Raw genomic sequence first — 23694 nt, 5'->3', positions numbered from 1 at the left:
CTGGGGGAAACCCACGCTTTCCACAGGGAGCTTGCCGAGATGGAACCACAAACTCCAACATTCCAAGTTGTAATGTCATTGTGGTAACGGCTATGCTACCATCCAATAAACCACGGTTATGGAAATCAGTTTCATATCTCCATGTATATTTAAACAAAATCAATTCCTCTTCAGTCTTAAAATGCAACATCACTGCTGGGATTGGATGAGAGCAGTGAGTGGTAAATCACCAACCAAATACCTTTGTTTGTCAGGGGTAGGCCCTTTAAATTTTACTTATTGAGATACAGTGCAGAATAGGCCCTTTCAGCCCTTCAAGTCACGCCACCCAGCAATCCCCCGGATTTATTCTGAGCCTAATCACGAGACAATTTACAATAGCCAATTATAAAGACCTGTAGGAGGAAACTGGAGCACATGGAGAAACCCCACGTGCTCACAGGGAGAACACACAAACTCCTTACAGGCAGAGGAGGGGAATTGAACCCGGGGTCACCTGGACTGAAAAGCGTTATGCTAACCCTTATGCTACAGTGCCACACCCAGCTGTTGGCACCAGAGAGAATTCCTGCTTACCGGTGCTGAAGGACGTTTTTTGGTCCATAATGAAGATTTTCTGTCACTGGGTGTAGCGATAAACATAACAGGAAGCTGGTTCCGTGCTGCAGTAAAGTCATTCTTAATCTCAGCATATTCAGCATCTATGAAACATGCACAACAGACATTACATGTGTCATTTCTCATAGCATGATATGCTACAGACATACTGTGTGTTCCTCACAAAGGTATTCAAGTAGTAATTAAAAAAACAAAGAACATCCTGCTCTTTCTTGATACAGTTACGCAAAAGCCTCATCCAACAACATCACTGGTTGTCCCTTACTACTTTGACTACTTCTTTCCAACTCACTGGATCATGAATATTCTATGGATTGAAGAAATATCTTTGGAAAGGGTGCAGAAGAGGGATACCAGGATGTTACCAGGGTCAGAAGGCTTATAATCTTATAAACCTCTATCAAATCTCTCCTCAGCCTCCACCACTCCAGAGAAAACATCTCAAGTTTGTCCAACCTCTCATTTGGTTGAGGCAAACTTGGATGGTTGGGTGAGAAGTGGGTAGCGAGATAGTTGAAGATCAGAACCAGAAGCTGGTGGGATGGACATTTACTGACAATGGTAATAGGACACCAGTCATACAGACAAGTTGAGCATGAAGTGGAGACAAGCAAAGAAATTTGAGGAAGTACATTTCCTCGACTGGGGGATGTGAGGTTCAGGAAGCAGCCAAGACTGGGCGGCATGGTCGTGTGGCGGTGAGCGTAATGCCATTACAGCGCCAGCTGAAGTATCGAGTTTCAATTCCAGCCACTGCTAAGAAGTTTGTAGGTTCTCCTCCAGACCTGGTGGTGTTTTGGTTTCCTCCCACATCCCAAAGATATACCAGTTGGGGTCAGTAGGTTGTGGGCATGCTATATTGGAGCAGGCTGCCTTGAAACAAATGACGCATTTCACTGAATGTTTTGATGTTTTAATATACATATGACAGATAAAACTAATCTTAATCTTAAATGGATTTTTTTTCAGTTTTAAGGACATACCAATCCTCACACAATTTGCAGATGCAGAACAGATTTGTATACAAACTTTCAGAGTGAACACTATGACAGAAAAATACTTATGATGCACCAAACACAGAGCAGCATGGATGTCAAAACCTTTAAACAGATTGCTGTCAAAATGTAAACTAAATGAAGTCCTAATCATTAAGAATGAGGAATGATTCTACTGAAATGTATAGAACCCTGAAGAAAAATCACAGGATAGCTTTTACTAGGTTTCTGCATGTGGGAGTCTCAAACAATGGGGCATGGTTACAAGGTGTGACAGGAATACACATAGATTAAGATGTTAGCTGTCCTGTGGAATCAGCAGTTGATCTGCCACCTGTCTTCAGGAGAGAGAGAGAGATAAGGAAAACAATGGAGCAGCATTTGGAGATGTGTAATGAAGGGACAGGAGAGAGAGCTGTCTAGAGCGGCTGCCCCTTTTGAACTGCCCCTGAACTGTTTGAAGTGATGGACAGGCGACACCCCAGCAGGGGGATAAAAAGGGGCAGGTTCGCTAAGACACACACATGACACCCAAGGTAACGAGACCCTGGAAGCGGTGTGCCTCTCACAAGTTGGTGGGAAGCTTTTGGACGGCTGATCGCGGGACCAAGCCTTAGATGCTCAGGGTGGAAAGGCACGATCGGCGGGAACCTGGTGTGTGTCCACCCTTGCCTGGGTGCCAGGTTCAGCGCAGAGAAACGGTCGTATCTGGAAACGGAGGGGTCACGGTCGGTGACCTCAGATGACATCACAATGGACTCGCCCGAAGGCTGACTGCGAAGGTCTGTGTGTGGAAGCTGTTTTGAATATTCATTCGTTTTGCTCTCTCTCCTCCCCCCCACACTGTCCATCTCCCACAGCAGCGATTACTGCGAACTGAACTGAACTTTGCATCATTTTGAAACTGGTCATTTACCCCTAGACAACGATAGAGCTTGATTGATCCTGTTATCTTAATTCTGTGTACATGTGTGTTTATCATTGCTGAACTGTTGCATTCATTATCCTTTTAATTAGAGTACTGTGTTGCTTGTTTCTTTAATAAAACCTTCTTAGTTCTAGTAATCCAGACTCCAACTGAGTGATCCATTTCTGCTGGTTTGGCAACCCAGTTATGGGGTACGTAACAAAGGTAAGAGGGCAGTCGCTTAAAATGGAGAAGTGTAATAATTTCTTCTCGCAACAGGAAATGTTCTGATCTCCATGGACCAAATGGTTTCCTTGTAAATTGTAAAAAAACATAACCATCAATATTTTAAAACTTATTTCACTGATAACTTTTCAAAGTGAATGCCTACAGCAAAACATCACCTTGTATTATCAAGGCTTTTGAAAAGCACGATTTAGTCCAATATAATTTAAGAAGCAAAAACACAAGAGATTCCTAAAATGCTGGAAATCCGGAGTAACACACACAAAATACAGGAGGAACTCAGCTGGTCAGGCAGAATCTATGGAAATAAATAAACAGTTGACGTTTCAGGCTGAGACATCAGTCGCAGGAATTTAAGAAGTTACTGTTAGCAGAAGACAGGATCATCTTCATGCTTCTGCTGCATTATTAGATTTTGGCTTAACTTCCATTTTACCTAATCTAATCAGCGTTAACTGTAACAGAATCAGAATTGACTGTAAAACATCAGTGAAGAGACTCGTCTCAAAACATTTATGTATTTCCATAGATGCTGCCTGACCTGCTGAGTTCCTCCAGAATTTTGTATATGTTGCTCTGAATTTCCAGCATCTGCTGAATCTGTTGCGTTTAAAATTACCAGTGAGTACACGTTGAGGCCTTACCTTTTATCTCACCATTCAGATTCACAATCAGTGGGTTATTCTTCCAATCAAACGTTGATAACAAATTCAGAAAGCGAAGGAAACCAGTTTGTGGAGAGCTGTTAAGATAAAAAACATAGATCAAAGTTAGATAAGTAAACCACATTCTGATCAGATTATGAAGATTGCCGTAAACATCATGTAATAAAAACACAAAAGTAGAGCTGGCCTATATAGTTTATGAAGCCTGTCCATCCTTCCTTGCAGTAATCCTGCCTGATCCTAGATTCCCCTGGTCTTCAGGGATCTATTAATTTCTTTCCTGACTACACCTGAATAACCAGGTATTCAATGCCCTCTGACAGAGAGAATTCAAATTATTCAAAACTCTTGAGCAAATAAATCTTTTCATTACTGGCTTAAATATACAATCCTTATCCCAAGATTATGCCTTAAACCTGCACCTTCTCCAGACAAGGAACACAACCTCTTAGCATCTATCTCATCAAACTCTCCATGAATTTTGTACTTCAGTAGAGGTAACAGCTCATTTTAAAGTTCAGAATATAGCAAAGGGAATTTATCCCATTGGGCGAAGTCCCTAAATCTAAGAATCAAAATAATGATCTTTCATTAGCAAGTAGTCTTTAGAGAAGACGTGAACTGTACATAGTATACCTAATTGTTCCAAGTGTATAAATTGTGAAGAAATGGATGCATTTAAATTTGTATTCTTTTTTTCTCTTCATTCTTTTAAGACCATAAGACACAGGAGCAGAAGTAGGCCATTCAGCCCATCGAGTCATCTCCGCCATTCAATCATGGGCTGATCCAATTCTTCCAGTCATTCCCACTCCCCTGCCTTCTCCCCTGCAAATAGGGGGGTTTATTTCTTTTCTTCTTGACATACAGCACAAAATAGGCCCTTCTGGCCCTTTAAAGCCACTCCACTGAATAACCCGATTAAATCCTAGCCTAATCACAGGACAACTTACAATGACCAATTAACCTACCAACTGATACGTTTCTGGACTGTGGGAGGAAACCGGAGCACCCGGAGGAAACCCACGTGGTGACAGGAAGAATGTACAAGTTCCTCAAAGGCAGCTACAAGAAATAAACCCGAGTCACTGGAAGTGTAAAGCTTTATGCTAACCACTAAGTTACCATGCTGGGCTGGAAGAGTCTGTTCATAACTTTACCTAAATAAAATAAAAACAAAAATAAAATGCCAAATGTCTTTGATGGGCAAAAAGCTGTCCCGCAGACAGTCGAAAGTGCCGGTGAATTCACTCATTATACAAAGGTGGACCGTGGAGAAAAACTCCAGAAATACAATGCTTCCTGGTAGACACTAAGAATCAATAGAAGTGTGTTCTTACACAGGCGATGAATAAGGTGCAGGCTGGGTGAAGAGGTAGGCTGCTAGAAGGTCAATACACTCCTCGCCAATGTAATCACTGAGCAACTGAGCACTGATCCAGCGCTTTGCAAATCGACATGTTCCGCTGTACGCAGAATATTGCTGTTGAAGCCTGGAAAGAGATTCAAGTCAGAATTTTAATAGAGTAACAGAAACAGATTCTTCAGCCCAAGAAGTCCAAGATTCCCCATCTGAATTAGTCCCATTTGCCCATAGCCTGCTAAACCTTTCCAATCCATGCACATGTTCAACTGTCCTTTTAAGTTGTTACTGAACCTGCCTCAACCACTTCCTCTGGCAGCTCATCCATATAGATGATACAATTTGTGTAAAGAAAAGTTGCCCCTCAAGTCCTTATTAATTCTACCCCTTAGTCCCTGATTCCTTCACCATGGGGGGAGGGGGGGAGAATAAGTGTATTCAGCCTATCTATGCCCGTCATGATTATATACACCTCTATAAGATCATCTCTCAGCGTCCTGTGCTCCAAGGAACAAAGTCTAAGGCTGACCAATCTCTCCCTGTAACTCAGTGCCTTAAGTCTTGGCAACATCCTTATAAATCTTTTCTGCACACTTTCCAGTTAATAATATCTTTCCGACAGCAGGGCAACCAAAGTTGAACAGAATACTCCCAGATGCTGCCTCACCAGGGAAAACACACCATGACCTACCAACTTTCATAGTTAATGGCTTAACTTATGAAGACTGCTCTGTTAAAGAATAGCACCTACTTGAACAGTTAAGATCTTTAATATATGACATTATATTAAAATTAAATCTTTCAAGTCACCCTGCACAAGTAAACAGCAGGAGGAGGTCACCAGGCCCTTCAAGCCTGTCCTACCTTTATGATCTTGGCTGATCGATAATGGCCTCAACTACCTCTCCTGTGCCATTTCTCCATACCTCAATCTATCAAATGTTTATTCTCCTCCATTTTAGAGTGTCACACAGCAAAAAGCATAGAAATACATAGAAAGTAAAGGAAGTTACGATAAGAAAAAAGCATTGCCAAATAAACCCAAGGGTGGCTTACAAACACAAAGATCAAGTAAAGAATTAAAGAAACAGAAAGCCTTGTTAGTGACCAAAAGTTTATAGAACTTCATTTAATGAATATTTCACACCGTCTTCACAAATAGAGGATGTTGCAATTGAGCAAATCAGTGGGTAACAGAGGATGGGATAAACATCGGAAAAGTGGTACTATTAAGGGTGGATAAATTGGTATATAGTAAACGGTACAGATTAAATTAAATAAAACATGGGATGTAAATGTAGAGGCTCTGCCTATAAACATTCCCAGGTGACAAGACCTATACAAGAGGACTGACAGACTGCTAATATTATACAATTGATTAGAAAATCAGCATTATTACCATCAGGGGGATAATTACACTCACTTGCTACACCATTGTATGTTCTTACAACCAATAATCTCTCTTTAAGGACTTTTTATCTCATCTTTTTTTTCATTAGTTATTGCTATTTATTTTTATTTGAATTTGCACAGTTTGTTGTCTTCTGCAATCTGGCTGATGTCCACAGGAAGATAAATCTCATGGCTGGCTGTTTGTACTTGATAATAAAATTTACTTTGAGCTTTAAAAAGGACAAAGTGATAAACCAATTATAAGGCTGTAGATTTAAATCAGTGTAAATTATTGGAATCCATTCTCCATGACAGATTAATCAATGCCATCAAAACGGATTTATAGAGGGATGTTGACTAACTTTGCACAATATTTAATCTTTGAAAGGGGTAACAGAGAGAGTCGATAGGGATGCTGCTTTTAATGTAGTTAAAATTAATATGTGGGTTTTACCAAATCTTCTGACAAGGTCAGATCAGACAAAAAGGTAAAAGCCAGTCGTATCCAAGGAGGAGCAGAAGTTGCATCACAAATGGAAGCAAAAGCGAATTGTCAATTGAAGGCCAATGATGTCCAGAGGTCTCTACACTTGGTGCCTTACTTTTTGGAATGTACTTTAATAATTTGAATCCAAATGCAGGAGAAGTAATACAAAACTTCGCTGATGATATAAAAACTGGTCATGCAGTTGACAGCAAGGAGGAAAGCAAGTGATAATAAAGATTCTGCAGACACACACAAAATGCTGGAAGAGCTCAGCAAGTCAGGCAGCATCTGTGGAAGGGAATAAAGCCAGCTAAAGGGTCTGAGCCTGAAACGTCGACTGCGTATCCCCTTCCATTGATGTGGCCTGACCTGCTAAGTTCCTCCAGCATTTTTTGTGTGCCTGGGTGTGTGCGTTGGAAAGCTTGCAAGGATAGTGTGGTCAGCTAGGCAGAAATAATGGCATATTATAATATATAATATAGCAGGGTCTGAGTAAATGTTTTTGGAGAGGTTACACAATAGGTGGGGGGGATTTCGCATTGTGTGGAAGAACTGAGGACATCACAGAGCAATTTCACATTATCTTTAAAAAGAGATTAGTAGTGTGGGTAAAAAGAAATAAAGGTTACTTTCCTTTAGCTGGTCCATATACTGTAATTAAGTAACAACATGGGCACCACATACAATTCTGTCACATTCGAGAAAAGATGAGATTGCATTGGAGAAGGTGCCAAGGTGTACAAAGACTACATGTGTTACAAAATTCTTATCACAAATAAAAAAACTGCATAGAGAACAAATGTACTGGTCATAAAGTAAATCATAATAGTCATAGTAGTCATACTTTATTGATCCTGGGGGAAATTGGTTTTCGTTAATAATAAAACATAACATACAGGAGCAGGAGTAGATATAGGACTCTCAAGCCATCTCCTCCATTCAGTAAGATCACAGTTGAGCCAGTTTTGGCCATGCCACTTTCCCACTTGCTCCTTATGTTCCGTGGCTCTCTGAGCTACGGAATCTCAGAACGAAGCACCCAACTGTTACTGGTATGAACCTTGAATAATCACATCAGAAAATGCTCCAGGTCTGTAAAAGGTTTCAGCTGCTGAGGCTTTATAAGGTGTTGGTCAGACTGCACCAGGGGTATTGCGAGCAGTTTTGGGCCTGATATCTAAGAAAAGATGCGCTGGCATTGGAAGGGGTCCAGAGGCGGGACGCGAGAATGATCCCGGGGATGAAAAGTAAATGTATGAGGAGCGTGTGATGGCTCTGGGCCTGTGCAAACTGGTGTTTAGAAGAATGGGGTGGGGGAAATCTCTTTGAAACCTATTGAATATTGAAAGGCCTAGAAAGAGTGGACGTTAAGACGATGTTTCCAACTGTGGGAAAATCTAGGACAGTGGGCACAGCCTCAGAATATAAGGATGTTCTTTTACAACAGAGATAGGGAGAAATTTCTTTAGCCGGAGGATGACGAATCTGTGGAATTCATTGCCACAGACAGCTGTGGAGGCCAAGTAATTTGGTATATTTAAAGTAGAGGTTGATAGGTTCTTGATTAGTAAGCGTGTTAAGGCCAGAGAATAGATTTGAGAGGTTTAATAAATCAGTCATGATGGAATGGTGGACCAGACCCAATTAGCTGAATTACCTAATTCTGCTCTTATGTCTTACGGTCTTAAATTTATCTTGTTACTTCAAATGCAAATTAACTTCTAGATAAGTAGGATATGTTTACAACACCATAAGACATAGGAGCAGAATTGGGCCTTTTGGCCCCTTAACAGATTAGCAGCAGATCACCACACTTCACATTCTTCTAGAACATTGCTTACCCGTGCAATGTGCTTGTTAGACAAGGCAGATGAAGGGTTTCCCATTCCAGCTGGAAGGTCTCTTCAGTATCCCGATATTTTAGCATACCATCTGGTGTCTGGATTTCTTTCAGAATCAGAGGTTCTCTGTGATATGCAACTTGAACGCGGAAAACATAACCCTCCTAGGAAGAATCAGGAACAACTTTAAATATCTTATTGAAAAGAAATCAAGTTCTGGTTAGATCTTTAAGAAAAACTTACTGATATTTGACATATAGGAAACACATCACTCAACTTTTTGCCTTCCTAGGATTGTCTCATATCAACATAGTTAGACAAGGAGCTTCATTTATATTTTCCAGTAGAAGCAATTACAGATGTCAACAACTGCAAAATTATATTTATACGCTTAGTTAAATACAGCATTGAATGTTAAATACACTGTCAAAGAACCTTGATTAACACTGTATTTAACATTCAATGACCCTCTTAAGACAACAATTTGTACATGCAGGACTTTTTAGCCTCCTGATGGGCATTATCACATAAAAATGAAACCAAAACACTCAAGAATATAATATATTGAGGCAGATGGCTAAAATCTTAAAAACAGTAGTAGTTTTAAGGAGCATCTTAAAGGAAGAAAGAGATAGAGAGGCTGAAGAAAGAAATTCCAGATCTTAAGGCCTAAGCAGGTCAAGCCACCAATGACAGAATGATGATATTTGATGATGGGAATGTCTGGTGTGAGAATCTGAGGGAAAAACAAGGCCTTGGAGACATTTCAATACAAGAGAATACTCAGTGTACTGTCTTAATTGGAACCAAACAGCTCCCAAGGTGATATAAACAGGATTGGCTGCTAGTCAGAGAGGGAGCGATCCCTGCGGTCAGCAGAGAGAGGGGTTGAAGGAAAGATGTGCTTAGTGGTGAGATCCCGTTGGAGGTGGTGGAAGTTACGGAGAATTATATGTTGGACCCGGAGGCTGGTGGGGTGTTAGGTGAGGACAAGGGGAACCCTATTCCTAGTCGGGTGGCGGGAGGATGGAGTGAAAGCAGATGTGCGTGAAATGGGAGAGATGCATTTGAGAGCAGAGTTGATGGCTGCAGGGATTGCTCCCTATGCGACTCCCTTGTCCATTCGTCCCCACCAATCTCCCTCCTGGCACTTATCCTTGTAAATGGAACAAGTGCTACACATGCCCTTACACTTCCTCCCTTACCACCATTCAGGGCCCCAGACAGTCCTTCCAGGTGAGGCAACACTTCACCTGTGAGTCGGCTGGGGTGATATACTGCGTCCGGTGCTCCCGATGTGGCCTTCTATATATTGGCGAGACCAGACGCAGACTGGGAGATCATTTCGCTAAACACCTATGCTCTGTCCGCCAGAGAGAGTAGGATCTCCCAGTGGCCACATATTTTAATTCCACTTCCCATTCCCATTCTGATATGTCTATCCACGGCCTCCTCTACTGTAAAGATGAAGCCACACTCAGGTTGGAGAAACAACACCTTATATTCCGTCTGGGTAGCCTCCAACCTGATGGCACGAACATCGACTTTTCAAACTTCCGCTAATGCCCCACCTCCCTCTCGTACCCCATCCATTATTTATTTATATACACATTCTTTTTCTCTCTCTCCTTTTTCTCCCCCTGTACCTATGACTATACCCCTTGCCCATCCTCTAGTTTTCCCCCCCTCCCCCTTTTCTTTCTCCCTAGGCCTCCTGTCCCATGAGCCTCTCATATCCCTTTTGCCAATCAACTGTCCAGCTCTTGGCTCCATTCCTCCCCCTCCTGTCTTCTCCTATCATTTTGGATCTCCCCTTCCCCCTCCCACTTTCAAATCTCTTACTAGCTCTTCTTTCAGTTAGTCCTGACGAAAGGTCTCGGCCCGAAACGTCGGCTGTACCTCTTCCTAGAGATGCTGCCTGGCCTGCTGCGTTCACCAGCAACTTTTATGAAAGGTTGTAGTATGTTTGTTTTTAAAATTTATGAATTATATTCATTAATATAATTAATTACAGGGTATTTCACAATTATATTAACATAGATTTCAAAATTATATTAGCATAATTTTACAATATATTAACATTATATAAAAGAAAATTCCAACTGTGCAGCAACAAAGGCTATGTGCATAGGAGCATTTCAGTTACTGCTCGGCCAGGCAGCTGCACAGCTTAGAAAAAGCAATGCTGGGGTGTCTAGAACCAGGGTTGACAGTGGTACAAAAAAGATCAGTTAGTATACATTAATGAAGTGGTATAACAGTTCTATACATGATTAAAGTGGTATAATTATGTTTCCTTTGGTGGTATAAACATGTATATGGCTGAATGACAATAAATTTGAAATTGAAGGACAGTCATTCAGGACAGAAACGTGAATGATTTTCTTCAATCCAGAGGGCGGTGAATCTGTGATTTCTCTACCCAAGAGTCACTAAGTAAATTTAAATAAAAACATCAGAAGGATTGTTAAGGGTTCAGAGAAATCGAGGAAAGACAGGAAAGATAATTGTGTTAAAACAAACAATCAACCCAGATCTTATGGAATGATAAAACAGGCCTATTAGGTTGAATGGCTTACTCCTGCCTTTATTTGATTACACTGCAATTCAGTGCCATAAAAATTAGTTACCTGTACCTGCATAATGAGTTCTTTCTAAATTAAAACACTCAGATTGCTTCACGTCTTTCCTCAAATGACAGCCTGCAAAATACCCTACGCAATGAGCAGAAAAGGTGTTGGTCCAGTACGCTGGGATATAGAATTCCTAAATGAGGTGCAATTTAGGTTCTTTGCAAAAAGTCTATAGAATGCCCATTCTATGCCTTTCCATCACTAATTTCTCCAAGACATGAAAATGTTCAACATGCTGGAGAGATGACACCTTGTTCACTGACGCTAGTTAACAGAGAGGAGGATTCACTCTTCCAAAACACTTCACTATTAGCTCAAACTACCTGATTAAAGGATCAGCTGAAAAACTTATATTTTCCTTCCTCAGTTCAACAAGCATTTTCTGAACATAGAACATTATGGCACAGTACAGGCCCTTCAGCCCACAATGTTGTGCCAACCTTTTAACCAACTCCCCAAAATCAATCTAACCCTTCCTTCCCACGTAGCCCTACATTTTACCATGTGCTTATCTGATGGTCTCTTAAATGCCCCAAATTCTGAATGTGAATTAAAACTGAACCTTTAAAAACGCCTCAACAATTTTGTTTCCCGACCTTTTTGTCTTCATGCATTTGTTTTATGTAGCTGTATTGTGATACTAATGCTTGAAACAACTTCTGTTCATGTCATTAATGTCTCTAACTTTAACATGCCTTGTACACGTCCACGTGGGTAGCTGAGGGCTGGCAGGCCAACCCATGCTGCTGGTCCAGGAGCTCAGCCAGTCTGATGTGAAATGCCGCTTTGATGCGTTGAATAGCGTCTTTGTTTTGAGGCCACTTCCCACTTCCTTCCATGTGGCAGATCACTGAGAACAAAACAAATGTTACACGTTACACTAAACTCAAAGTCATCTCACCACTCAAGCAATACCTGACAACAGCCTCGCGCTCAATGTCAGTACGACCAAGGGATTGATTGTGGGCTTCAGGAGAGGGAAGTTGGAAGAACACAAACACCAGACCTCCTCAACGGATCAACAGCGGAAAGAGTGAATAATTTCAAGTTTCTGGGCGTCAAGATCTTTGAAGATCTATCTTGAGCGCAACAAGATGATGCAATTACAAAGACTACACCAGCGACTATACTTCACTTGAGCTTGAGGAGATCTGGTATGTCACAAAAACTATAGCAAATTTCTAGATATACCGTGGAGAGCTTTCTGACTGGTTGCATCATTGTCTTGAATGAAGGAGCCAATGTACAGGGTCAGAAAAAGCTACAGAGGATTTTAACTTAACCCGCTCCATCATGAGCATCAGCCTCCCCACCACTGAGAACATCTTCAAGAGAAGGTGGCATTCATCATTAAGGTCCCCCACCATCCAGGACATGCTCTCTTCTCATTGCTACAAATAAGGAGGAATTACAGGAGACTGAAGACACACACTCAATATTTTAGAGATGGTTTTTCCCCTTTGCCATTAGATTTCTGAATGGACCATGAACACTACTTCACTTTTTGCACAATATATATATTCTGTAACTTCTGTAAAGTAATTTTTATGCATTGCTGCTGCAAAACAACACATTTCATGACATCTGTCAGTGATAAGCAAAGTTCCCACTACTTTTTTTTTACAGCTGCTCGGACCAACCATTGCTCTGAGTAGGAAATTTTTACATGGCCTGAAAACTTTGCGGCATTTTATGTATACTTTTTGTAATATGATTACTATGAATATTTAGATTGAAAACTGAAAAAAAATCACATACTTTTGTTATTTATTAATTGAATGAATGAATAGAGTACAACGAAGAAAACTTTTCATGTTTCATAAACTTTTTCTAGCTGTGAACTATTCCAGCTGCGTGGCAACAAAGGTGATGTGCACAGGAACATTTCAGTTACTATGTAGCTGCACGCCCGTGCAGCTTAGAGGGATCAGTGGAGATAAAAAGAAAAAGTGGATTCTGATTCTGATTGTCAGAAAAGTTTGTTGGGTACACAGAAAGGAACCAAACATGGATTGTTCAGAAAACAGCAAAGCAACATACATTGTATTTCACAATTATTTCATAATAAGTTATTGACCCTCTAGCATGACCTCTACCTCTCGGGCCTTGGATGCTTCTGCTATGAATTTAATGTAGTGAGTGACACTGCACTTACTCCTGCTGCAATATGGCTTCAGTGGCCCAGGTTCAATTCGGACCTTGGGAGGTGCCCGTGTGGAGTTTGCACATTCTCCCAGTGACCATGAGCCTTTCCAACATGTGCTGCAGTTCCCCCCCTCCACATTCCAAAGATGAACTGGCTGGTTAATTGGCCATAGCAAACTAACACCGATGTGGGAGGGTGACGTGAGAAAGGGCATTGATGGGAACATGAGGGAGAGTAGGCTATGGGGAAGTAAGGAGATAGGTATGCTCTGAGTGCTGGAATAAACTGGGTGAGCCAATTGCCCTCTTTCTACGTGGCAAGATAAAAGTGAAGCAAGATGTCTGACGTCCATTTATCGGCAATTAGTTTAAATTTGACAAAACATAATGACTGGATCTCACATATTTACATACGAAACAAGCCTCATTATTATCAATTTTTCAAAACATAAAATAATCTAAATATTATTTTGAAACAAATACAGAGGAAAATTACAATTAGATATTTATTTAGAGATACAGCATGGAACAAACCCTAAGGAGCCATGCCACGCGGAAACCCACCTACTTAACACTACCCTAATCACAGGACAATTGACAATAACCGATTAACCTAAGAACTGATACATCTTCAGACCATGGGAGAAAACCACAGCACCTAGAGTAGGGGTTCCCAACCTTTTTATTGCCATAGACTGGTACCATTAAGCAAAAGGTCAATGGACACCAGGTTGGGAAGATTTAAGGATATTTAAGCCTTAAGTCTCAGGGATACTCAAAATTGTGTTTTCTTACAATTAGTAAATTGGTAAGCAGTAACAGCCAAGTACACTGTTAAAAAAGCATTGAGGTGTTATGCAAGGAGATGTACTGTTTTCAGAGAACTCTACACAAAATTAGGTTGCATATACCTAAATTACTTAACAATTTTTACTTTCCTAACTGCAGAAAAAAACTCCAACTAGCCCCATCTACGGAGAAGGGCAAATAAGTGAAGTTTCCAAGTTAAACTACACATACACAACATTCCAAACAGAGAGAAAGGAATTCTGCAGGTGCTGTTTACTTCCCTCTATAGATGCTGCCTGACCAGCTGAGTTCCTCCAGCATCTTGTGTGTGTGTTGCACAACATTCCAAAGGTGCTACTGGTTTCACAGCTCAATGGATGTGAATGCTAATGTTTGCCATCATGATTTCATTAAATATCATTATTACAAAATTAAGCCATTAATAACAATGGGTCAGTTTCACTAAGATGCAGAATACCTTAGGTTCTTACAAAGACATGCTACATAATATTTAGGTATCGATCTTTATTTTAACACTTGCTAATTTGTTTGCCTAAAAAGTAACCAATTTATAAAATCTTCGCTCTATAAACATTTTGGTATTAGTGAGTGTACCTCAATAAACCTTGGTGCAATATACTTTTAAAAAGCATTTGGAATTAAAGGTAGAACTTGGGATTAGGCAAAGTGAGCCATGTAGCTGAGTGATGTCAGTTAGAATTCTATCAAGGTGTTTGAACTAATATGCCGCTGACATCTGTCAGAGCTCTTACTGACTGTTACCGCTCCCAGCACTCCAGTAACATAAAATATCAGAACAGAACCTTCCTTCGTATCAAACACATGGAATTACAAGTCCAAGTATATAATATTACTGATGCTGGAATCTGAAATAAATCAGAAAATGCTGAAAATACTCGAACATTTGTGGGGAGAAAATGAAACTTAATGTTTCAGGTCAATAAATTTTCATCCAAATTTATCACTGCCTTAAAACATCCTTTCCTCACAGATACTATTTGACCTGCTGAGTATTTCTACGTTTGATTTTTATTGCATGGTACAACAAGACTGTTAAAAACCACATGAGTCACAGAGTCTTTACCTTTTAATGGCGGGACATATACAGGGCAAGGCTTATCTTCTAAAGGAAGCAAGCATTTACCATCCTTACTCTTCTTATGATAGGAGTAATCTGGTTTCACAGGTTCTGGTGGGAAAACCTGCAAGAGAAAGCAAAAACAATTGCCAAGGCACAAACATCTGATTAATTAACAAATTAGGGCACATAGATATTTAACTTTCACCATGCCTTCTATTTTATTTATGGATGAAAATAATGGTGTATATGTAATTTCCAAAAGTGGAACATGTCTGTTAGGAAGACTTTTCTTTACATTTGACGAGTTTACCACCAAACCCCACGATCTCCCATACAAAAACACAAGTGGAGAGGGTAGCACAGAAGTAGTCTTGTCAACTTTAAATCACTGAGAATACAAGAATAATTTGCATTCTTACAGCATCTAAATATTATTTTTAGATGCAATATTAAAAGCAGCAGCAAAAAACAAACATTAAACCACATAGCAATGCCATGCTTCTGTCAACGAGGAAATTCAGAGTTTAGGACAAAGACGGCCACTGGGGAAAGTCAGAAGTTAGGCCTTAACAAAATTGGAGATGTCTCAACAATGTAGGACTGGACAAAGTTCCAGTGAGAGGGAGGAGTGGGGCCAAGAATGGATCTGTAAACAAGAATGATAAATTTTATAAATAGGTTTTTAGCCAAACCGACAGCCAATTCGGTGCAACAAGCAATGAAGTGATCACTGAATGAGTTTGCTCAAATCAGAGCATGGTAGCAGAGCTTTGGATGCACCAGGTTATGGAGGTGAAGAACAGAAGACCAGCCAGAAAAGAGTTGGAAGAATTAAGTGCACAGGTAATGAAGATAATGATTACAGCAAATGAACTGTGGCAGTGTTACGAGTATGAAAATAAGCAATCATGGTCCAACGGTCAAGAAGGCGGTCTCTGCAAGCGTCGTGGAACATGTAGAGCAGGACAAGACACAGAAGACGTCCTGGTCATCCACTGCGCCTAGTCCCATCTCCAGCCATCTAGACTCTGTCTTGCCACTGGACCCAGATGGGAATTGGGAAGAGAGAGTGAGGCTGACGCTGCGCAACTCTCCCTCACTTAAATCCAAATCACGTGCTAGTCTTGACACCATCATTATGGTGTCGAGGTCCTCATCGACGTCAACGATGGACGAACAACCAAACAAGCAATCATGGCAATGGCACAAGGATGTTCACCTAAAGGTCAAACAGGACAGCAAGGTGTGAACAGTAAAGTACAGTTTTAGACAGCTGACAGGGAAAATAAGGACCAATACACAGAATTCTCATAGAAGGTTCACAATACAAACTAAAATAGTTAAAAAGAATAGCAATAGAACTAAAAGTGATCTGAAAGGAAAATTGTTTTAAAAAGCAGAATATTAGATTCAGCCTGGGAAAAGGACAGAGGCAGCTTCAGTTGTAGCGTTCAGAAGGAAACTAAAAGGATTTTTCGTGCTGTGGGTAACAGGGCAATTTGCATTCTCTAACATGGAACCAGTAGAGTATCAATGAGTCAAATGGCCTTATTGTGACAAGATTGTGTTTTAACAACTAAATATATTTGAAATCACAATATTCTTGATAACACTAGAAATGTGGCATGGTAAATATTAACTTACATCTGTGTATCGAAACACAGGATGCGTCCCTTGGACTGATGTGACAGTCAAGGGAAGTCCTTTGAGATTCCAAAGTTTTCGACTCAAATCATCATACGACTTCACAACACTGAGGGTCTTCTCCTCAAACCCTGCAGACTAAGGGAGGAAAAGATACACTTGTGGTAAATTCTACTGAGGGTACTGTAACTTGGTAAAAGATATGATTATTTTAAAAAGCAACACACACAAAATGCTGGAGTAACTCAGCAGGTCAGGCAGCATCTATGGAAATGAATAAACAGCCAACATTTCAGGCTGAGACCCTTCTTCAGGACTAGAAAGGAAGAGGGAGAATGCCAGAAAAAAAAGTGGGGGGAAGGGGAAATGAGGATAGTCAGAAGATGATAGGTAAAACCAGGTGGGTGGGAAAGGTCAAGGGCTGGAGAAAAAGGAATCTGGGAGAGTGGACCATGAGAGAAAGGGAAGGAGGAGTTTTATTGTTTTCTCAACACCAGCTTCACATTTATGTGGCATTCAAGTCGTACATTTCAAAAATAGACATCAGAATTTGTACAGAATCAGAGCTGGGCTATTACCACAGATATATGACTTGTACTAATCCTCTCATATGAAAGAATATTGGGTTTCATTTAAGACCCTGGATTATGACTACATCACATTTGCCCACTTTCCAGCTCCCAGTGGGATCTTTACTTTATGACAGAAGGGCTACGAGTTAAAAGATACTTCCTGGAGGTTCAAAAACCATAAGCTTCTTTTAAAAAGCTCCTTAGTTTTATTCCTTAAATCTCTTTTGTATCCCAGAATTAAAGAATTTACATAAATAAACAAGTTATTACATTAAGGTTTGGCATAGTTGGTTATTCTTGCAATGAAAAAAAAAGGAAAGTCTTAAAGAATTCCATGATTTGTTTACATTTAGTCCCAAAGTCTAATCACAAACATACCACAAACAATGTCCATAAAATTTTATCAGCATCTCCAGTAAGCTATTTGAAATTATTTTACGGTGGAACAGTATCACTGTATATCAGGGCTGCTTAACCAGCAAATTAGAACATTAGGGTCATAATCAGCATTGACTCAGCATCGCCACCTGGAGGAATTTTTAATTACTAGCAACTTTAATGATAGAAAATAAAGTTCGAAGTAAATTTATTATCAAAGTACATATATGTCACCATATACTACCCTGAAATTCACTTTCTTGCGGGAATTCATGATAAATAGAAGAAACAATAGGTGAAAAACCACTCACAACAAAGACAGATAAGCAACCAATGTGCAAAAGGCAATAAACTGCAAATACAAAAGAAAATAAAAATAATAAATAAATAAGCAATAAGTATCATGAGATGAAGAAAGGGACATAAAAGTTCTGGATTCAACAATCCAAGACTGGTCTTCTGATATCAGGTCACAGATGAGACGAACATACATTATTCTAGCCTCCAAACGACTGAACAAAATGGCAGAAGCGCTGGAAAATCTGCCAAAATATAATCCTGCACAGAGATTCCTCAGTCCCTTTGCACCTCTGATTCTTGGATTTGCTCCCTGTTTAGAAAATAGTCTATATCTTTATTCCTTCTACCAAGGTGCATGACCATACACTTCCCTGCACTATATTCCACTTGCCATTTCTTACCCATTCTCCCAATCCGTCTCTCTTGCAGACTCACTGCTTGCTCAAAACTACCTGCCCCTCCACTTACGTTTGTATCATCTGCAAACCTGGCCACAAAGCCATCAGTTTCCTCATCCAAATCATTGACATATAATGTGAAGAAAAAGTGATTCCAAAGCCAATCCCGTGGAACACAACTAGTCACTGGCAGCCAACCAGAATAGGCCCCCTCTTTAAGATTCATAGCACATTTATTAGCAAAGATTGTTTAAATTATGCATGTTGAAGCCACAAAGCAAGAGGCCCGAATAACTAGATTTTAAAAAGCTGCATAGAGAAAGAGAAGACAAAAAAACACACACATCATGCAAACAATTGAAGCAAGCAAACAGCATCCCGAATCAGACTGAGTGCCAGATCCGCTCCTGGAGCAGCCTGTGTAGGCACAAGCCAAGCCTCGGTCCCCAGTGCATCACACTAGCAGGCAGAAACACACAGCAGCCTGATCAGTTCACAACCTCAGTGCCGCGGAGAAAGGAACAAATATTTGCAGGAAAGCAAGCTAAATCAACTCGACCCCCGCCTTCGTACCCAACCCTCGGGCTTCCAGCCTATCTGGGCTGACACTTAAATTGTCCAACCACCGAGTAGTGCCACATTGTAGGACCGAAATCCAGACACCCCATTACGTTTGGACCGCCCGGCCCAAAGCCGTTCTCGGACTCACCAAATCAGCTTGGCGCCTGGAGTGATCCAGCCTTGCACCCTGACTAGGTGGATAGGCATCAAAACTCTTCTGCATCAGCTCCTCTCCAAGTCACTCACTCCGTCTCCCAGCGATACGAACTCCGTCTCAGTCTACGGCTCGAACATATTGTGTCTCACAATGCCCGAGCATGGCTCACCCCCGTGAACCAGCCTCCCCTCGCCTGCCTCCTCACTGTATGTGGTGATAGTTCACCACGATTTGCTTCACGATTTACCACAAAGCTGTCACATATCTTCGGTAGCACCAACCTTTGCCTCCTGCCAGTCAGTCAGCCAAGCTTCTATCCACACATTCCTGCAATACCATGGGCTCCTACCTTGTTAGGCTGCCTCATATGTGGCACTTTATCAAAGGTCTTCTGAAAATCCAAGTAAACAACATCCATTGACTCTCATTTGTCTATCCAGCTTGTTATTTCCTCAATGAGTTCCAACAGATCTGCTGGTAAGATTTCCCCTCAAGGAAACCATGCTGACTCTGGCCTATTTTATCATGTTTCCCCAAGTACCCTGAGACCTCATCCTTGACAGTTAACTCCCAACATCTTCCCAGCCACTGGGGTTAGACTAACTGGCCTTTAATTTCCTCTCTTCTGCCTATTTCCTTTTTTTGAAGAATGGAGTGACATTTGCAATTTTCCAGTCCTCCGGAACCATTCCAAAATCCAGTGATTCTTGAAAGATTTTTACCAATGCCTCCAGGGTCTCTTCAGCCACCTCTTACAGAACCCTGGGGTGTAGTCCATCTGGTCCGGATGACTTAGCTACCTTCAGACCTTTCAGCTTCTCATTATTAATAACGATGACACTCACTTCAGCTCTCTGATGCTCTCCCATTTCTGGTATTCTGCTAGTGTCTCCCACAACGAAGACTGACGCAAAGTTCCTCTGCCATTTTTTTGTTTCCCATTACTATCTCTCCAGCATCATTTTCCAGTGGTCTAATATCCACTCTCGTCTATCTCTTATTCTTCGTATACCTGAAAAACTTTTGGTATCTACTTCAACATTATTGGCTAGCTTACCTTCATATTTCAGCAGGGTGAACCCACGGAAAGCACCCAGCTGAGTACTAAAGAGCTGTACTGATCAACTGGATGAAAGGTTCACTGATACCTTTAAATGCTCGCTTCAGCAGTCTGAGATATCCACTTGCTTCAAGGAGGCTTCAGTTATACTGGTGCCTACGAAGAACATAGTTACCTACCTCAATGACTATTGTCCAGTAGCACTTACATCCACTGTGATGAAGTGCTTTGAGAGGTTGGTGATGAAACACATCAACTGCCTGAGAAGCAATTTGGATCTGCTCCAATTTGCCTACCGTCACAACAGGTACTATTTCATTGGCTCTTCACTCAACCCTGGAACATCTGGACAGCAAAGGTGCATACATCAGGATGTTCTTTACTGACCATAGCTACAAGACCTTGGCCTCACTACCTCCTTGTTACGTTGGATCCTCACTTTCCTCACTTGCAGACTCCAGCCAGTTCAGTTTGGCAAAAACATCTCCTCCACAATCTCCATCAGCACATGTGCACCACAAGGCTGTGTGCTAAGACCCTTGCCCTACTCGCCTGATACTTAGGATGGTGAGGCTAGCACAACTCCAATGCCATTGTTAAGCTTGTAGACGACACTACTGTCATTGGCCGTATCAAAGGTGGTGACGAATCAGCATATAGGAGGGAGACTGAAAATCTGGTTGAGTGGTGCCACAACAACAACCTCTCAATAACAGCAAGACCAAGGAGCTGATTACTGACTTCAGGAGCAGGAAGTCCATAAGCCAGTTCTGATCAGGAGATAAGAGATGAAGTGGGTCAGCAAATTTAAATTCCTTGGTATTATAATTTCAGAAGATCTATCCTGGGTCCAGCACGCAGTGCCTTTACAAAAAAAGCACAGCAGTACCTCTAAGGATTCAGCATGACATCAAAAACTTTGACAAACTTCTATGGTTGTGTGGTGGAGAGTATACATTCTCGATGTTTATTGCTTATTTATTTATTATTAGTATTTCCTTTTGTATTTGCACAGTTTATTGTCTTTGGCACATTGGTTGTTTGTCCTGTTGGGTGAAGTCTCTCATTGATCTATTGTGTTTCATGCATTTACTGTGTATGCCCACAAGAAAACAAATCTCAGGGTTGTATATGGTGACACATGTGTACTTTGATAATAAATTTACTTTGAACATGGAACTTTTGAACTTTGATATTTAACCTTTTTCTCTCCTTTAGTTGCCTTCTGTTTAAAAGCTTCCCAAACCCCCAATTTCCCACTAATTTTTTTATACATTATTTGCCCCCTCTTTTCCTTTGTGCTGTCTTTGACTTCCCTTGTCAGCCACGGCTGCCTCATCCTCCTTTTAGAATACTTCATCATCTTTGGGATACATCTATCCTGCAACTTCCTAATTGCCCCAAAAAACTCCAGTCATTGCTATTCTGCCATCATAGTGCCCCCTTCCAATCAACTTTGCTCAGCTCCTCTCTAATGCCTCAGAAGTAATACTGATACATCTGCCTTTAGTTTCTCTTTCTCAAACTGCAGGGTGAATTCTATCATATGATCATAGCCTCCTCAGGGCTCCTTTACCTTAAGCTCCCTAATCAAATGTTTCATTGCGCAACACCCAACCTAGAATTGTCTTTCCCTAATGGGTTCAACCACAGCTGCTCTAAAAAGCCATCTCAAAACATGAGAAAATCTGCAGATGCTGGAAATCCAAAGCAACACACACACAATGCTGGAGCAGCTCAGTAGGCCAGGCAGACTCTATGGTAAGGAGTAAACAGTCAACGTTTCAGGATGAGACCTCTCATCAGGAAAGTCCTAAAAAAGCCATCTCATAGGCATTCTACAAATTCCCTCTCTTGGGGCCCAGCACCAAATTGATTTTCTCTGATCTACCTACATATTGAAATCCTGCATATCCCACATCCTGCCTGCTACTTGGAGGCCTATATATAACTCCCATCAGAGTATTTTTACCCTTGCATTTCCTTAACTCTACCCACAAGGAATCTACAACTTCTGATCCTATGCCATCTCTTTGTAAAGATTTGATTTCACTTTTTTTGCCATCAAAACCACCCCTTCTTCCTATCTGCCTGTCCTTTCAATACAAGGTGTATCCTTGGATGTTAAGCTCCTAACTCTGATTTTCTTTCAGTTACGACTCAGTGACGCCCATGTGATACCCACCAATCTTTAACTGCTCTATATGATCATCTACCTTATTCCCTTATCTACACACATTCAAATACAAGATCTTCTATCCTGGATTCTTCACCCTTTTCGAAATTGCCTCCATTTACACTGCAAGTCATCCCACTGATTACAATTTTGCCCAGTCATTTGCCTATCCTTCCTCGCAGTCTCACAAAACAATGTATCAACTTGTATACCAATTGCCCCATCCTCAGCCCTATCACTCCAGTTCCCGTCCACCTGGCAACTTAGTTTAAACCCTCCCCAACAAACTCTGCCTGAGATATTGTGCCCCCTCAGGTTCAGGTGTAATCGTTCCTTTTCATACAGGCCATACCTTCCCCAGAAGAGATCCCAACGATCCAGAGATCTGAAACCCTGCCCCGCACCAATTCTTCAGCCACTCATTCATCTGTACTGTCACCTATTCCTGCACAGAGTAGCACTTGGTACTGGGAGTACTCTACAGATTACTACCTTGGAGGTCCTGCTCTTCAGCCTTTTCCCTAACTCCTTGTATGTACTCGCTGTGCAGGGCCTCATCCCCCCCCCTTTCTACCTATGTCATTGATCCAATGTGCACCATAACACCTGGTTGCTCACCCTCCCTCTTGAGAAACTGTTGCAGCCACTCTGGACCTTAGCACCTGGGAGATAACACATCATTCTGGTTTCTTTTTCATGGCCACAAAATCTGCTGTTCATCCCTCTTTTGAGTCTCTTATCACTATCGCTCTGCCTAAATTTACCCTTCCCTGCTGAGCTTCAGAACCACTGTGCCTCTGGCCTGGCTGCCTCTACTGTGCCTGGATAGGTCATCTCCCCCCAGCAGGATCCAAAGCAGTGTACTTGGTGCTGAGGGGAGCTTGCAGCCAGCAGACAAATTGGCATCTCTCTGTGTCTTAACAATATGACCTTTAAAGACATATATTGACAGTTAAATGAGAGAAATGCTTGCAGTCAGGTGGCATCCATTAATGACCCTTACCATCGGGGAAATGCCCTCTTCTCATTGCTACCAGCAGGGAGGAGATATAGGAGCCTGAAGACCCACACTGAATGTTTTAGGAACAGCTTCTTCCTCTCTGCCATCAGATTTCTGAACAGACCCTTTGCATTTTTTTTTGTAACTTATAGTAGTAATTTTTACATCTTGCACTGTATTGCTATCACGAAACAAATTTCATGATTATGTGTCAATAAACCTGATTCTGATCTCAAGCAAGAACAGAATATCACATATACTTGAG

General features: G+C 41.2%; 1 protein-coding gene across 1 annotated transcript in view; it reads right to left on the bottom strand.

The window, feature by feature from the left end:
* Positions 1 to 23694, bottom strand: part of nol6 (nucleolar protein 6 (RNA-associated)) — a 109430-nt gene that overhangs the window by 11368 nt on the left and 74368 nt on the right. The window contains exons 16-22 of the mRNA XM_072252336.1: positions 16828 to 16965; positions 15187 to 15304; positions 11843 to 11997; positions 8515 to 8678; positions 4772 to 4924; positions 3411 to 3508; positions 577 to 701 (exon numbers count right to left, since the gene is read on the bottom strand). Of these exons, the coding sequence (XP_072108437.1) occupies positions 577 to 701; positions 3411 to 3508; positions 4772 to 4924; positions 8515 to 8678; positions 11843 to 11997; positions 15187 to 15304; positions 16828 to 16965 (951 nt within the window). The remainder of the gene's footprint in view (positions 1 to 576; positions 702 to 3410; positions 3509 to 4771; positions 4925 to 8514; positions 8679 to 11842; positions 11998 to 15186; positions 15305 to 16827; positions 16966 to 23694) is intronic.

The sequence above is a fragment of the Mobula birostris genome, chromosome 3, assembly GCF_030028105.1.
Source record: "Mobula birostris isolate sMobBir1 chromosome 3, sMobBir1.hap1, whole genome shotgun sequence".
NCBI classification, from domain to species: domain Eukaryota; kingdom Metazoa; phylum Chordata; class Chondrichthyes; order Myliobatiformes; family Myliobatidae; genus Mobula; species Mobula birostris.
Note: the sequence above shows the minus strand (reverse complement) of the source record. Positions and strands in the feature narration are given on the sequence as shown.